This window comes from Taudactylus pleione, unplaced genomic scaffold (assembly GCF_031769625.1).
Source record: "Taudactylus pleione unplaced genomic scaffold, aTauple2 ptg000707l, whole genome shotgun sequence".
Lineage (NCBI taxonomy): Eukaryota > Metazoa > Chordata > Amphibia > Anura > Myobatrachidae > Taudactylus > Taudactylus pleione.
This window is the reverse complement of record NW_028285109.1, coordinates 16,731,364-16,749,602: the sequence shown is the minus strand read 5'-3', so window position 1 is coordinate 16,749,602 and position 18,239 is coordinate 16,731,364. Positions and strand designations below refer to the sequence as shown.

Sequence of the window (18,239 nt, the reverse complement as noted above, 5' to 3'; positions counted from 1 at the left end):
ATGGCTGCAGATTGGCATTTCTGAGCTGATGGATCGGTTTCTGATCCGATCGCGCAACCGGTCGGTAGGTGTATGGGGGTTTAAATATTACAAGACTCCCCATATAAAAATAGACGTTTGTGTTTCAGCATTATTTTATGAATTTATACACGCACAGATTTGCTTGTGTACATTCACAATCCAAACAGTGAACCCTTAGAAAAACAAATCCAGAATTGACAGATTGTGTAAATTGTATTAATAAATGTAATTTATTTGAAAGTAACCAATAACACAAATGATTAAAATTTAAACATGAACTTCATTAATAAGGACTGTGACAAGCAGATAATGAGGACAGATTATTGAAGCTTCAGGTACAAACCATCTGTAGCAACATTAAAAATAAGTTTATGAGCTGTGAAAAGTTGCAGCGTTCTGTATCTTACATTAAATATTGGAAACGTATGCTTTTGCTTAGAAAAATATGGATGTTTTCATGAGGTTTCATTTCCATCTTGACATAGTTTCGCTATAACGCAGTTTGTCAGAAATTGCTTTTGGTGGATGGAAATAGATTTTAGGCCAGGTCACAACTACTAAACAGTCATTGCTCTTCATGTGTGGTAGCAAAATGGAGACAGATAAGAATCTGGAACTTTCAACTATTCTTCTCCGACAAGCCATAAAGAAGAGTTAGCTTTACTTTTGTTGTTGGCAGAAAAATACATTTCACTTTTTTTCCTCTCATAATAAAATAAGCATTTAAAGGTCTTTAGTAAAAATTTTATTTGTAAACTGTTGCTTTAAAGGACAAAACTTTACACAAATATTCAGCCTCCCTGCAGCGCCAGACGGACAAAGGGTCTGAGCGCTACAGGGGTGAAAGTGATTTTGTTTTTATTCATCTGGTGAGCTATGAAGACACACAAAAGGCGTGAAAGCTGAAACCACATTGGGTACAGAAGTGGTGGCCACTCAGCACTGCAGTGACCTTCGAGGTGAAGAATGAAGGGTTAAAGGTCACTTTCACCATAGAGTGCTGTAGAAAAAGACATGTAGTCCAGGGCCCCTGGGACGGTGTCATGTCCGATGTATGGTGCCATCCTAGCAATACAATATTCTGCTTGATCAGGGGGAAGTTCCCGACGCAGCTCATCAGCAGTGATGTAATTCTGCAGGAAAGAAAGACAATTCATTTGTCGATAACAGGTGTTTGCACATTTTCCCCACTTCAGCTATGAAGACATCACAAGAGGATTGTATATGCTTCATAGCCAACATTATCAGTGATCAAACTATTCTACAGCCAATGTTATATAAAGGGTAATCATTTCACCTTTATGCATCTAAATAGATCCATTAAAAAAAAATCTTAGTGCTATGTATATGGAAATCAGAAAACCTGCTCTGCTCCTGCTGAATCTTTGCTGCTATTGGGAAAAAAAAGTACTCAAGGTCCCCTTAGTACAGTGACAAATACAAATACAATACTATAATTCCCTAGCACTAAATTATTCAGATAATAAAGCCTCTTCTTAAGTAAATGATTAAACAAAGGTGAAAAATAAAATAAAATGGCAAAAAAACATTCATAACCAGAGTAAAACATTTGTTTAAAAACCAGCTTGGTATAAACTATTATTGGTATTTCCATTTAGAAATGCTTGTGGTAAATGTCAGTCCGTCTGAGGGCAGGGTAGTGAAATCCCTCCTGCCTTGTGCTGGCACGCTATTTGATATTAGCGTCTGGCTTAATGTTAGTATAGTACAAAGGACCTGATTCACTAGGGAATGCAATAGTGATTACGCACGCAGTTCAACTGCGATAGTATGCAAATAAATTACGATCGCAATGCCGCCTCCGCTGCACTACATAAGGACACCCACGTTACCTTACACACATCTGTAATGTTTAGCAAGACTGAAACTATCGGTACAATCGAGTACCATCGCAACCTCACGCACGCTTGCACAAGCTCTGACCTTACTCAGAAATTGCTAACTTCCACGCACGCTATCAAGCCTCAGGCTGCGTAGGGCATCGCAGTGGCTAATTTATGCACGCCCATGCAACGGTGTTCAAACACACTGGCACGCCTGCGTTCAGCCAACCACCCCCAAGCCCCCCGTTACCACCCATAAACAGCACTTCCTGTCAATCACTCTGTGATGGTAGTCACTGCAGTCGCAGTCCCGATCGCAAGGGATAGTTCACACACAGCGATGCATACGCAGTACGCAACAATCGGCTGATTGCATGCGTATTAGCCAGGGCCAGATTAATAATGGGGCTGATGGAGCTACAGCTTCAGGCCCACCATCAGAATAGGCCCACAGCCATCTGGTGTGTGTGCGCTGCTGTAGACAGGATTTAGTTTTTTCCTTCTACAGCAGCCTGAGGGCCCACTTCCTCCCCCCCTGGCCGCGCACCCTCCCCGCTCAGCCGCGCACCCCTCCCTCCTCCCTGGCCGTGGCTCCAGTGCATAAACATTATTGCTGTGCATTGGAGGGCTGGGGTTCACTAGTCTGCCCAGCGGCGCTAACACTCAGAGACTCGCTGGCAGCGGCACCACCTCTGCCTGCGGGTCACGTGACATCACTGACCGTGACGTCACATATGTGTAGCGCCCGCCGACACTACCGCAGCCTCACGCAGCCTGTCCCTGCACCGACGACCGACCTCCAGCAGCATAGGCTTAGCTTCAGACACAGCACCTCTGTGATCCAATCTGGTAACAGCAGCAGCACTGCGGGGTGTGAACCTCTGAGTCCCCCAAGGAGAGGTGCTTATATATGTATTATATTTGTATTATATATATATATATATATATATATATATATGTATTTGGTACACATAGTGCCTCAAAAATTATCTAAATAATTAGTATATATTAAACCATATGTATCTCAGTACATGGTTAAAATAAAAACATTTTCTATACTAAATAATTCATAAAACATTGGATCATACTTATAAACACCAAAGTAGTTAAATTTGATAAAACACCACTGGCACTATTGATGTACAAGCACATATATTAATAGATACAACAATTTTTAACTAAATAACCATTACATTTCCGTATTAGGCAGAATTCTCATGTCGCTGTCCGTATTCTACTGTATGGACATAATTCATGTGTAGCGGTATCGGTGATACCAGCAATGCTGGACACATCCTGATGTGATAGTCTTTTGTTGCAGCTTTTGAGACTATGCAGATTTTAAGTGCAAGTGCTTATGGGAGGTGCTGTGTGGTGGCTGTTTCCTTCCTTGTCCATGTGCTGGCTAATTAAATCAAGCGGTATGTGCAGTAATAGGATGTACATAACTTTTCATGGATGGAGTGCCGGGCACCGGTGCTGTATTGTGAAGCGCTTCCGGTTCTTACCTATATTGCTACAGGTTGAGCTCTTGTCAGCAGCATCTCGCGGCAGCTGTCAGAGTGCTATGCGGGTCACCGGAGGTCCGTGCACTTCCCTGATTGCAGGTGGGGATGTGTATTCAACACATTTCACTTGGCATGTGACGCTGTGCAGGGCCGTAGGGAGGGCGATGCGTTCGGTGCCTACACACAGGGCGGAATCTACGAAGGTCACCGGCCGCAGACTGCCCGGCTCCAGAGGTCTCAATAAAGAGACTTCCTGCAGTGCTGAGCAAAATACCTGCCCTCCACCAACCCCTGGCGGAAGTGGTATCAGGGAGAGGGGAGGGGCGGGGGGAGTGAGAGGGGTGGGAGTGCAGCACAGGACAAACTGCCATCCTGATACGGCACCGACACTGTGCTTCATCAGGGACTGTTGTGTATATGTGTGTGTATGTGTGTGTATGTGTATGTGTGTGTGGAAATTGCTGTTTCCGCAATGTTCAAGGACAGTATTAAGTATGTCTCAGATGTACCGAGGAGAGCATGAGATGTCTCTGTTCACCAGCTCCCGCAGTAGCCATCCCCACCTACTATGGGGCTGCGCTGCCATAGAGGGATCTTGTAATCCCTCTCTGGTGGGCTACAGGATGTTCAAAAATGGTTTGTGGCTTTTGCCAAATGAGGAAAGCAGGAGATACAGTGACAGAGATGTATCCTGCTTTCTATCCGCCTGCTCACGCAGCATCAATCTACATAGTTTTCTATGGGGACAGTATATAACAAGATCTGTAAAGCACTGCGTTGTGGATGTTGCCTGCTTGGGCTAACGCCATGTTCACCTGCTATGGGGCTGCCCTGCCAGAGAGGCATTCTGCAATCCCTCTCTGGTGGGCTGTAGGACGTCCCAAAGAGCTTCACATACACAACTTACTTCTTCTATCTTCTGCACCCTTGCGGCTACTGCGCATGTGCAGCTTTCCAGTAGCCGCAAGGGGGTCCGTAGATAGAAGTAAAGTGATTGCAGATAAGTTCACTTTATTTCTTCCTGATAGCCGGGACAGGTTCTTATCGAAGGACAAGCCTCATATTTTAATAGATATGTCCCTATAGCTATTAGTCTTTTTGGCATATTACAGTACAGTCACATTAACAATGGGTGTTTCCATTTGTTCATTTGTAGGCTATCACATTAGAGAAGAGGGGAGGAAGATTGTGTTTTTAAAGGTAGGCGCTAGTCACCCCTTCAGCACAGGACATCCCCTTGCAACAGTGGTCACACACACTATTAAATTAGTCACACTCTCATGGTGCTGGTCACAAACCTTGCAGCGGAACACAATAGGCCCTTCATAAATTTCAGCTCCAGGCCCATGTGGACCTTAATCTGGCACTGGTATTAGCAACTGCCTTCCTTGCTGAATCAGGCCCAAAGTCCATTATTAAGACTTTATTTGAAAACACGTGGATTTTTGCATCGAGTTCAGGATGCCCTGGGAGGCAGCACCAGCCACCACTGCAATCTCCATTTGCCTGGCGCCCGCTGCTAGGTATTTTAGTAGCTGTGCGCCCAGCTCCTTCTCTGCAGCTCTGACTCTGAGCCTGGTTACAGATTTGTTAGCCGGGTGAGCGCTGCACTAATGTGTGGCGTAACGTGAATAAGGGACACTTGTGTGGAGTAACATGAGTAAGGTTGCATTACTGTTTGGGTTAATTTGAATTGTGTGGCTAGAGTTCATTCTATCATACTATTGTGTGGCTAGTGTTCATTCTAGGTCCAGCGCTGGACCTAGAAAGGGGCACTCTTACGTGTGCCGAAAAGGGAGCATGGCAACGAGAAAAGGGCGCATGTCTTTAAGGCGCCCCCTTTTCATCACTCTTGGGGGAGCATGCCGGGCTGCCCCCAAGCGCTCCTGTCTTATTGAATAGGCGCATGCGCCTGGCATCCATTCACCTGAAGGCTGTTTTAAAGGGGCTCTGCCAAGAGGGGCAGGGCGCATTCCACCCTTTAGAAATTGGGCAGGGCACAGCGTCCAACAGTCTAGCGGGAACGCTAGTGTGGCCACTCCCCTTCCCCACAAGACCAAATGCTGCCCCTATTTAAAATATAGGAGAGGGAGGGGTTGCCGTTGCTCTTTCCGGCACAGGACACCAAAATGTACAGTTCTGGCTCTGGCGCATAGGCTGGTGGTGTGTGTGTTTAGGGGAGGGGACCTGAGAGTGGCAGTGTGAGGAATGGGTATGAAATACCGCCGACCGCATGGCCGGCGGTTCGATTCCCGTCAGCGGTAGCCCGACATCAGCAGAGTTCCAAGCAGCGGAAGCCCGACAGCGCTGGAAATCCCGATCGTGGATAGGTGAGTATATACTAACCTAACCCTCCTAACCCTAACCCTCCTTAGGGGTGCCTAACCCTAACTTCCCCCCAAGTGCCTAACCCTAACCACCCCCTTCCCCGCTGCCTAAACCTAAGTCCCCCGGGGGGTGCCTAACCCTAAGTCCCCCCAGGGAGCCCTAAACCTAACCCTCCCCCCCGTGGTTGTCCGCTCGCGGCGCCCGGCATCACTACGTACGGGATGCCGGGCGCCGGTCTCCTGGCGTCGGGGAAATGTGGGCGTCTACATCTAGACGCCCAGCATTTCACCCTTGCCGGGATATGACAGTCGGGAAGCCGGCTGCCGGTATTTAGGCAGTCGGCTTCCCGATTGCATACCCAGTGTGATGATGGTAAATTATATACAAGTCTTTGTTAGATATGATGATGTGTTATCTGCTAGCAAACATCTCCTCACTTCTAAAAATGCATGTAGCTTTCACCAATTATTTTGTATGATGCTGCTGGGTAATCTGTCAGTCTAAAGCAATTTATAATTCGCTCAGCACAGGGGCGTCTTAAGAGAGGAGGAGGGCCCGTGTGCACTCCCTGTGCGGGGCTCCCTCTTCTGTCCCCGATGGCCGGCAGTCGGCTGACCAGGCACTGGAGCATTAGTAGACTCCGGGCACTAGAGTGTGCCTGGAGTCTACTGCGCATGTGCAAAACTCTGTAAAAATGGGCGCAGCGGCCATTTTCCGGTGTTCTGAGCAGCGCCGACACCCGACATCGGACAGGTGAGTTTAAATCAATATGGGTGCAGGGTGTGCGGTGTGGGGCCCTGCACCCATTATAGATACGCCACTGGCTCAGCAGCAGTACATATAGTTTTATATCAGGGGTTCTCAACCCCAGTCCTCAAGTATCACCAACAAGTCATGTTATGTGGATGTCTAGAAGGGTTGGGTAATGGGCGATCAGAATACAGACAGTGGCATCCCGGCGGTCAGAATACCGACACTCGTAGGTAAGCACTGCTAAAGCTAACCTCTACCCATCCCGATGCCTGAACCTAACCTTCCCCCCCAAGTGTCTGGACCTAACCTCCCCCTCCCCACACCCTAAACCTAACACTCCCATCTTAGTGCCTAACACTTACCTTTGGGATGCCGGCGGTCAGAATACTGGAGCCGGGATACCGTTGCTGGCATTTAGACCGTTGGCATCCCACACGCAGGCATGCTGACTACATCCCGTCTATAATCCTGCACAGGTGAGTTACTCTATTTTGCTGGGTCAGTAATTATCCTGCCTGCTTCACAGACAGCAAGCCTCAAACATGACCTGTTGGGGAAACTTGAGGGCTGAGGTTGAGAACCATTGTATTGGATCATGTATGAGAAGGGCAAAACTGAAACCTTTTCACCTTTATGCATCTAAATAGATCCGTTAAAAAAAATCTTAGTGCTATGTATATGGAAATCAGAAAACCTGCTCTGCTCCTGCTGAATCTTTGCTGCTATTGGGAAAAAAAGTACTCAAGGTCCCCTTAGTACAGTGGCAAATATAAATAAAACAGTATAATTCCCTAGCACTAAATTATTCAGATAATAAAGCCTCTTCTTAAGTAAATGATTAAACAAAGGTGAAAAATAAAATGGCATAAAAACATTCATAACCAGAGTAAAACATTTGTTTAAAAACCGGCTTGGTATAAACTATTATTGGTATTTCCATTTAGAAATGCTTGTGGTAAATGCGTGTAGTCTGCGTACCGTAACCCGATCGCACAGGCTAGTTTGCGCATGCGCAGTGCGACTACATCGGCCAAGTGCGTGCATTCCTTGCTGAATCAGGCCCATACTCCTCTTCCTCCTTATTCCACCAACCAGCATACCACCAGGCATATTCTCTTATCCTAATATTGGTCATTAGCAGCTGTGCAATAAAGTGTATTAATGCTATTACACATGACTTTAGACTGCCATCCTCTCTTTAATACCAGTTTCTACCTTTGTTTTAAGTTGCAAATACAGTGCACCCACATTTTAAATCTCTTCAACAGAAACGTAATTAAGCATATATTTAACACTATGTACCATGTGATATAGATTAATAAATCTGTTTTTTTTTTTATGTGTGTCTGCATGTGGGGAAATTAATTGCTACCTCTAAAGCAAGTGCACACAAAGTGCCACTGTGTAACATAACATTTATCTAGGACTTGCCTATAATAGTGCCCATTACATGTGTGTACTGCAATGCACAGGACCCATACTACCTGGGGCAGGTAGGAAGAGTGCTAGCACCAACAAGCGTACCTTAAATGCACGCATCTGCTGTAGAACTACAGATCTCAGCAAGGTAGCACCTCTTATTGTGTTTAAATTAGGGTGTGCAGCCCAACCCCCCCCCCCCCCTTTTTTCTGTGTATTTAAGGTACACTTGTTGGTGCTAGCACTCCTCCCACGTGCCTCAGGTGATTTGAATTAATATTTTACCTTGCATTGCAGTACATACATGTAATGGGCACTATTATAGGTAAGTCCTAGATACATTTATACAATGTGGTAGTATTAGGGATGTCAGGGACCCACCTGATGAGGTCACCTTGATGTGGTAGGTGGGCAAACATCTTTGGCCAAATATGTACTACGAACCTCAATTTAAGACCATGTTTATTGATAGTTTATTATATATATATTGTGATATTCAGTGTTCTTAGTGCTTAGAGTGTGCATCTGCTTTCCCCCCTTCTATTTCTGCTGTAGAACTACAGATCTCAGCAAGGTAGCACCTCTTATTGTGTTTAAATTAGGATGTGCAGCCCAACCGACCCCCCCCCCCAGCCAGAACTACATTGTAAGTTTGTATAATGAAACATCTCAATAAAGCTTACATTTTCAAATTTGCAGGTTTAAGTTCGCAGAATAGAATGAGAAATACAAACGTATTCCATGAATAATAGCAAGAGGAGGAGTATGTACAAACCTTATCGCCAGCAAGAACCTTAAAAGAGGACATAACTTGGTCAGCGGTGTCTGTGTCTGCAGTCTCACGAGACATGAAGTCAATGAAGGCTTGAAATGTTACCACTCCTAGTCTGTTTGGATCTACAATACCCATTATGCGGACAAATTCTGCTTCACCCTACAAAGGAAAACAATGAGGAATCTTTAATTACTGCAGATTAATGATGGCAAGACACAGTCATAATGTAAAGCTAAAGAATGATCATGTAGTACTATTATTTAAAGGCATTGGACGACCTCCAAGCTCTAAAATAGGCGACTGTACGTGATCAGGATACACCCGAATAAAATGCTGCATTCTGGAGTAAAATGATCAGCACAAATGGGGACGGGGGCGGGAGATTGTACCACAGCACTGATAAGCCAGCGCTCCCATCCTCCGGGTACCAGAATGCCTGCTCCTTACTAACTCTTTCGGGACGATCCATATCATTTACAGTAACAGCTTTTATTTAATTTCCTTTGAATCAAGCATATTATTATTTATTTACTCAGAGAAGTGCTAGAGCGATCTCTATGTATAGTAAGCACATAAACAGCTGTACTGCAGGAGCAGACGCTTCTAGAAACACAATATACATGGCAGTCCTCTCAGTCTATGCTTTACACCATGCATATCCGCATACTAAAAGACTGGTATAAATGTACATTGTTATTATATTGTAGCTGTACCTTATGAACTCCTTATGTATGCATTTCCATTAAAAAAAAAAAAAAAGAAGAATTCATGCAAATAGTACAAACTTGGAAACACTGGGGGCTTTATGTAAACTGTACAGAATGGTCCTGTAACCAACAGCAACCAAGAACGCACTTACTTTCAATTTCCAAAGTGTAAGTGTAGTAGAATGTGATTGGTTGCATAGTTACCTGCGCACCATTGGTGTTCTGCATTATACTGGACCATATAGAGCAGGTACAATACTATGTAGCCCAGGCACTTATTTGCTATTTACCACCATTGTTGGGCTGCTTTTCCCATAGTGTTTATAAGTTTATGTCATCACATGGTGAAGGAGGAAACCATAGTCATGTGGAGAGAACCATTTTACACTGATCTCTCAATTAACACTGCACAAAACATATTGCATGAACAATCAAGTGAATAAAACGTGTTTCATATTAATGAGTTATTACTGTAAAAGTTTAGATTAATATTTAAAATTAAGGTTATTTTTATTATTTTCTTTGCACAGGAACACATGGGTCTATTTACTAAGCCTTGGATGGAAATAAAGTGAACAGACATAAGGTACCAGCCAATCAGCTCCTGTCATTTTTCAAACACAGCCTGTGACACGGCAGTTAGGAGCTGATTGGCTGGTACCTTATCTCCATTCACTTTATCTCCATCCAAGTCTTAGTAAATAGACCCCTTAATCACAATTTGGGCCATAAACTGTACCAGTGAAAACCAGTAATCCTTATACAAAACTAAGGAGTCAATTTAACTGCAGATGGTGCCCGCAATGTGCCAATGCTACGCCCGCAACAGCACACCAACACCCCAATTTTGCCCATAATCACTTACTTTTGTTGGTGCCTCATAGGAGTGCCTATTCAAAAAATTATCTCGGGCTGACATAAGTGCGGCATGTGTGTGTACTAGAGCATCGCTACCAATTGCATTGTTCCCTAAGTGTATAAGTTACATTCTACTGAAAGCTGCTAGATGGCTCCACAGCTCATTACTGATCTGGGTACCATTTACAGACAGTTACTTCTCTGCAGTCTTTGCTAAAGTTCATTGTACGGATATATATGGAGTGACCACAGCACAGTGAAACAAACATTTTAAAATGCTCAATCTTAAAATGCACATATGGGATTGATCATGTTAAGTTTTGCATAATTTTGCCTAAAAATTTTAAGAAAATGAAAAAGGTCTATAAACCGGTACATACCATGCATGCTATAACAGATGCACAATATAGGATTAACCAATATGTGTGCTCTTGCCCACACTATCTAGTTCTGTTCATGGCATTTCCCATGATAAAGTAATGATCGCACCCCCTATACATTTTTTAAACAATTGTGTCCTATGGCATAACCTAATGACCAAAAAATAAGCAGCACAAAGTGGTCTTTCTGGATCCAATTTCTGAACTCTTCCTCCATATAAAGATGCCTGGAAGTTATGTCTATATTTCCTTTAAGTTGCTGAAGGATGAATAAAACCGCACGTACTTCTCAACTAAGACAATAACTCATCATGGTTGGGTATAAGTTTCCTCCTCAGTCCTATCATGGTCAGCTACGTTCTTACAGCATCATACAGTAGAAGCAGGTATTACTTTACCATATTGTAACCCATGGAGATAAGACAGGCCCGGAAATCATCACTATCCAGCATACCGGTCTTCTTCTGCAGGACGAGCAGTGATGGAAAGGACAGAACACAGACAGGTGCAATATGGAGATCAGAAACAGGAGTCAGAGGAGGAAAGTGGTGGCAGAATGCATAGAAATAGTAGAAAATATTCAAATAGTAATAAGAAATACAGTCAAAAGCAGAATCAGATGTTTTAAAGAAGTTTGAAAGTGGTAATGAGGAGGAATGAAGAGAGGGATGTAAGATTGATGTGGAGAAAATAATAAACACACAGACAACATTAAGGAAATAGGGAAAAAACAGACATTATTTCTACTGGATATGCAGTAAAGCAACACTAGTCTGCAGTACCTGGGGAAGCAAAAGTCACATTATTACCCAGCACTTGTCTGAACTTATAGACAGAGTAGTTTTCTGTACCTGAGGATCGTTTCCAATATCGTAACCCAAGCTGATGAGACAGGCCTTAAATTCCTCTGGGCCAAGCGTGCCGGAGTGCTCCTTGTTACAGAAAGTGACCGTTCAGGTGTCCGGGGCATGCATAATAAGTGATAGAGTGAGGGCACAGAGATGGCAAGAAAGGGTGGCAGGATTGTGAATGAAGGGTCATGCAGAATAAAGCAGGAAGTGACATGCACGGGGTAGGGGAAAAAAAGAAAAGAAAAATAGTTATAATTAATATTTGTGACAAGGATGTATTTAACAGTGGAAGGTTTAGGACTCACGCGCATTGGTTATTCTCTACACATTGTCTCACCAAATGAGTTCCATTCTATTTACCTGACACTGAACAGAGGAATTTTGCACCAAAGAGGGCTTGCAATATCCCTATGGCGATCACAGGGGCAATACGCATGGACATTCTGGGGGAAAGCAGGATGAAGCATAGGTGTTGCTATTCCCCTTCCCTTCATTTACACTGGGTCACACATTTCTCTAATAATCCATATGCACTGCCCTGGTGCCCCCACATGATATATCCCATTCTAAGGACTTGTGAAAAGCTCAGACAGAGTAACCGGTGTGCATGTAAGGGGCAAAACTGATCATTTCTGAGAACACAGATGAGAACAATCTTGGTGCCTGGCAGTGTGTTATTGAGCTTGTCCCTCCACGAAAAAGGATGCGATTTTCCTGACAGGGTCAGCAGTGCTTGTAGCTCAACACCACCAGAAATACCACAGGTTATTTAAGCCATTGCCACACTCCTTTTCTATGAGCTAAAAACAAATCAAATACAGGGGGAGGGCGTTCAAAGTAGATGGCTTATGGCCAGGACCATTGTTACCCTGATATGTAGCAATTGCAACAGGCAGAATTCCAGATACTCAGAGATCATGCCATAATATGATATGGAATAAATGACAAGCCTTTTACCCATACACAACCAACCAGATATCTGCTTTCATTATTCTAATTGCTGTACTAGACTGCTGAAAGCTGATATGGGATTGGTCAGTAGGCATTAAGGAACAACATTGCTCATTATTACAGTGTGTGATTAAAAAGGCTCCAAGGTCTCATGATCAGGTCACTGCTGGCTACATCATGGCACCTACAAAGCAATCTGCACTGTATGATATTAGGAGTATGCAGAGTTTCTATAGGAGTCTCATGGAGATATAATTATGCTGAACGCTGGCTTTCCTTTTGTACAAGGCTGTGAATAGTCTCTGCACATTCTTTGTAAATATGCCTGACTTAATAAAAAAAAAAAAAAATTAACTACATGGTAACAAAATAACTCATTCCATTAAAAAAAAAAGTATTAGATGAATTACTTCTTAGAAAGGACTGCTTTTCTAAAGAAATAATGGGAACATTGCACTCAACAGTAATGTCGCTAATGCAGAGTAAATGGGCTTTTCACTTAACATAAGGGGCTGTAGTCATCTATATTTTACATTACCTAATATTTTAAGGCTGTTATGGTGGATTTTATAGAAACAAATCCACTTAATATATGTTGGAAAGTTGCATAGAATAGAACATCACATATTAAAGATTACAGTCCATAAACAGCTGCCCACTGTCAGCAGCACCATACTAACAGAGGTTACTATACCCAACGTAGTAATCAGGGTCACTTATATGCTGATTTGTGTGAAATGATGAATGTACCTCCATAAATCACACAAACATATTTACCTACAACAAAGTGGCAGAGTCAGACTGAGGGGGGAGATGTACCAAGCCTTGGAGAGAAATAAAGTGGAGAAGATGCCGAAAGCAACCAATCAGCTTCTGGCTGTCATTTGTCTAGCAGTCTTTGAAATGACCGTTAGAAGCCGATTGGTTACTTTTGGCAACTACTCCAATTTATCTCTCTCCAAGACTTGATACATCTCACCTTGAATGTTAAATAGGAAATTGGTGGGTGTTGATGCTCCTAAGTGGATTATATGTTCAGAAATCCTTAAATATATAATAGGAATTAGTTCATGAAACACACATTCACCTGAAGAGTACTCCTTTATAAGAAATGACAGTGTGTTGGACGGCATACATTAAACAGCAAGCCTGCTGTGGACTTTAGTGGCAGACAAGGACAGAGCAAAGCTTATGTGTAAACCTATGCATGCTTATTGTACACAGTGCTTGGATAATGTTTAGTTACATGCATAATTACCCTGTTCTGCACATACGAGTGTTTTTAAACATTCAGACTCATGCATGTATTATCCTAGGACACAGCCACAGTGATAGTCAGGACAGTAGTCACACCGGCCCATTGTGAGGTGACGGCGGTTTCCACCATGTTTTTTTTGTATATCATTATTGCCACCCATTTATTACACATTCCCATGTTTCTCTATAGCCACATCCATTTTTCCAATGCTCCCTTACAATTGTTAATCTGATGGTACTTTTGAATATTGCTCTGTTGGGTAAGGGTTATTGTTAGGTGCCTAACATAGGCCTTCACGCTACTCCCATGTGATTTAACTGTACAGCATAAATAATTATAACTATTAATAAAGAAAGGATAATAGCACCATAAAACAAGCTTTCAGGGAAAATACCCTCTCTGCTATCTAGTGCCACCTGCAGCACACGAGGACTCATTCGGCAGTGAGGTCCCAGGGTTGACCTTGCCGTGACTTTGTGTTTGACACGTATGTACATACATACATACGCGCATCAGAGGGCAAAACAAAGGTTACAGCACTAGAGAGGGCAATTTCTTTGAACTTGAGAGAGCCACTGGCATTAGACAGTTTTTCTAGTAGGATTTAGGGAGAGAAGTTATTTAAAAATGTATATCTGGGAATAGCCTTTAAGCAAATGCACATTTAAAAGTATAGTAATATTCCAAACACAACATATACAGTTACCTAGAACTATAAAATATCAGCACTTTTTATTTCTTTAAACATGCACATTTATATTCCATTATGGCAAAAAAAAGTGTACATATCTATGTAGTTTTAATAAGGTTATAACTAGGGTTCATTCACAAAGGTGAATTTGTTGTCGTCAAAAATAAGTGAGCTTTGCTGTCACATGTCTTATATTGTCCTATAGTAGGAACTACTTGGTCTCCTCGTTCCTGAGAGATTTGCTGGAGACCCGGACCCCAGTTCCATCTTTTGTCTTTGTGATTTTGGATAAGTGATTTGGGGCCGTATTCAATTAGAGGCGAAAAGCCGTTTTCAATTAAAAAGTTTCGCCGATGACGTCATTTCGCCAGGTGGAAAAGTGTCGCAATATTCAATTCCAAACAGTTTTCGCAGAAGTGAAAACGCAATGCAATGTAATAGGCGAAAAAGAATCTCCTATGAGTAGGTGGTGAAAAAAAGTGCAGAATTGCAGTTTTGGGGTACAAACGTCGGGAAACCACTCAAAGTACATTTTTCACTGACGGCGGTGAAATTATCGCGGCTAATTGAAAATGGCCCTTGGTCTCCTAGGCACCAAATACTACATGTTATGGTTAACGGTGCATAGAAAAAAATGCCTGTAAAATTCTGTATACAGCATCACATAGATACTGCATGTGCCATAAAAAAAAATATTAATGGTAAAGAAAAATAGAAAAAAACAGCATTCAGCAAAAATAAAGATGATTTTCAGTTCACCCATAAAGTATTAAGGGAACCTATTGTCACCTCTGTGAAGGAAAGGTTGCCCTGCACTGTTGTACCACTACCAGATATAAACATGCACACTTAATCAGATTAGCCCTATACTTGCCCTAATAAAGCCATATTTATACTGAGGCACATGCATACTTACCCTGTCAAAGTGGTTAAATGAGTTCCTGAATTCATTCATCTGCTCCTGGCTGATGCCTTTGGCATCTCGTGTAAGGACCTGGTTTTCTATCTCATTCATAGTTCTGGCAATGGTGGTCAGGAGCTGTTCCCATCCTACACGGATGTGCTGCAATAATGCATAAAATCATGTATCAAAGCCGCTTGTAAAAGATATTCATATTTAATTATTAAGGTTTAAAAGAGACATATGCCCCCTTAAGTTCAGCTCCTTAAGAATTTAAAAAATTAATTTGCATCACTCATAACACGCACAAAAAAGGATTTCCAAAAACAATCATGCCTCCGTACATAGGGACCTAATGTACAGGATTTGGTTCAATAAAGCGTAATGTCAGACAAAATAACACTTTGAAGACACTATATTTTATTGGTGGTACGATGCCATGAGGCTGGGACCAACGTTACACTTTACACTCTGAACACCTGGATGTCTCCTTGTGGAGACCGCACGTGGCAAAATTGCTGGAAGCCTGTTTGGGATGTAGTCAGGAAGCCGATGGTCTAAATCCCGACCGCCGGCTTCCAGACTTTCTAATCCCGGCGTGGTACTTATGACAAGCGTCAAAATCCTGACGCCTATCATTAGACCTACGCCGGGAGGGGTGGCTAGCCGGGGGGACTTAGGGTTAGGCACCTATGCGGGAGGTTAGTGTTAGGCTAGGGGAAGGGGGGGGTTAGGGTTAGGCACCCCCTGGGGGACTTAGGGTTAGGCTGCGGGGAAGGGGGGGTTAGGTTTAGGTACTTAGAGGGGGGGTTAGGCATTTGGGGGGAGGTTAGGGTTAGGAGGTAAAATAGGGTTAGTTAATACTTACCTTTTGACGTTCGTGATCTTCAACCCTCATGGGCTTCTGCTGTCGAGATTTGAACCACCGGCCATGCGGCCGGCGGTAATACCTACTACACCCACCTGGTTATGTGCTACTGCCAGTTATTACAAACAAAACAAGCACTGCCACCATTAATGCCAACAATCAGAATGCACTGCTAATTTACTCCAATTGCTCAGTTTGGCAAGCCTAAAGACTGACCTGGCACACAGCAATTTTTGAACAAACTCTATATTAAATAGACTGGTTTTAACCTAATCTCTGAGAAAATCTTTTCAAGACCTAGTCATCAGGAGCTAGACGTACCTCCATGGTATAGTTGGTGTGCTTGTTGTCAAATATAAGGGCCTCCTGAATCTGTTGATGATCACCCTCTAACTGGTCAATCTTTGGTTTGTAGTTCACAATACTCTTCTCATATTGGCGTAAATTACCGAGTTGATCTTCTAGAGTCCCATGCATCTCTATAGAGATGCGGCCAATCTCCTGTAGAGAACAGACCATGTAATCATGTGTAATAAATGTTATAAGTTCCAGACAGGCTGAAATATATTTTAAGTATTACAAAACAAATATATAGAATTAGAGGCTTGTCCACTCGATGTTACAGTGCATCTGGAAAGTATTCACAGAGCTTTACTTTTTCCACATTTTGTTATGTTACAGCCTTATTCCACAATGGAATAAATTCATTTTTGTCCTCAAAATTCTACACACAATACCCCATAATGACAACGTTTAAAAAAGATTTTTTTGAGATTCTTGTCTTTAATACATCGACGTTTCCAGGACTGCTACCCAGTCATCGGGTGACGGGGTAGCAGTCCCCGAAACGTCGATGTATTAAAGACACGGCTTTATTTATCTTCTCAAGTCTTGGAGTGACGCCTCTTGTTTGTACTATAATAATAGATATATAGATATATAACAAGAGATATGGTAAGTCCATAGGGTCCACAGGGGTGACCTTGGGGTATAGCTGGTTCTGGATCCACGGGCACCACGCAGTTAAAGCTTTAGCTGCTCCCAGGATGCACTTGGGTCCGTCCTCCTCTATACCCCACCCCCGAGCCTCAGGCACCCAAGTTGGTAAGCAGCCAAGGCCGGAGGAGGAGACTAAACAGAGAGAAGGAAGACTGGAACACACAAGAAACCATACTCACAGAAATGGGAGACGGAAAACCGGTGACCAGCAACTCAGCCCATTTGAAGCCAGGTGCGTCAGGGCGGGCGCCCTGTGTACCCTATGGACTTCGTAGAAACAGAGATAACAAAGGTAAGTTCTTACCATATCTCTTGTTTTCTACTTCAGAGTCCATAGGGGGTCCACAGGGTTGACCTTGGGGATGTCCCAAAGCAGTTCAACTAAGGGCGGGGACACTCCTGTGCAGAAAGGAGAATACTGCGCCTAAAAGGATGCATCCTGAGAGGCAAAGGTGTCAAACGCATAAAACCTCAAAAACGTCTGAATTGAAGACCAAGTGGCTGCCTTGCACAGCTGAACAGCGGAGGCACCACGTCTAGCAGCCCAAGAAGGACCCACAGACCGAGTGGAATGAGCCTTAACAGAGGCAGGGACAGGTAAACCTTCCTGTATATGAGCCTCACGAATAACAGAACAAAGCCAACGGGCAACAGTTTATTGGCAGGCCAACCCCTCCTGTGAAAACCAAAGAGGACAAACAAAGAATCGGACCTTCTAACAGAAGCAGTCCGGTCCACATAAATTCTGAGGGCACGGACAACGTCCAATGAAACCTCACCAGCTGTAAGGTCAGGTGACTGAAAAGCTGGCACCACAAGTTCCTGATTGATGTGGAACTTAGAGACTACTTTAGGCAAAAACTCAGGACGAGTGCGAAGAACCGCTCTGTCCTGGTGAAAAATTAAGAAGGGGGGACTACAGGAAAGCGCGCCCAACTCAGATACCTTGCTGGCTGAAGCGATTGCCAGGAGAAAAACAGACTTAAGTGTTAACCACTTGAGGTCAACAGACTCAAGAGGCTCAAAAGGAGGTCCCTGCAGGACCCGAAGAACCACCGTCAAGTCCCACAGAGCCACTGGAGGCACAAAGGGAGGCTGGATTCGAAGAACACCTTGGAAAAAGGTGT

The 18,239-nt window shown here is 43.4% G+C and overlaps 1 protein-coding gene across 3 annotated transcripts in view; it reads right to left on the bottom strand.

Annotated features, from left to right (window-relative positions):
- Window positions 1-223: 223 nt before the first annotated feature.
- ACTN1 (actinin alpha 1) overlaps window positions 224-18,239 on the bottom strand; it is a 139,114-nt gene continuing 121,098 nt past the window's right edge. The window contains exons 17-22 of one of the 3 annotated variants that reach the window (XM_088456527.1): window positions 16,435-16,614; window positions 15,261-15,407; window positions 11,445-11,525; window positions 10,992-11,057; window positions 8,649-8,807; window positions 224-1,154 (exon numbers count right to left, since the gene is read on the bottom strand). In XM_088456527.1, the coding sequence (XP_088312653.1) occupies window positions 996-1,154; window positions 8,649-8,807; window positions 10,992-11,057; window positions 11,445-11,525; window positions 15,261-15,407; window positions 16,435-16,614 (792 nt within the window). In that variant the 3' untranslated portion in view covers window positions 224-995. The remainder of the gene's footprint in view (window positions 1,155-8,648; window positions 8,808-10,991; window positions 11,058-11,444; window positions 11,526-15,260; window positions 15,408-16,434; window positions 16,615-18,239) is intronic. The other 2 variants (XM_088456530.1, XM_088456528.1) reach the window with 2 other exon arrangements.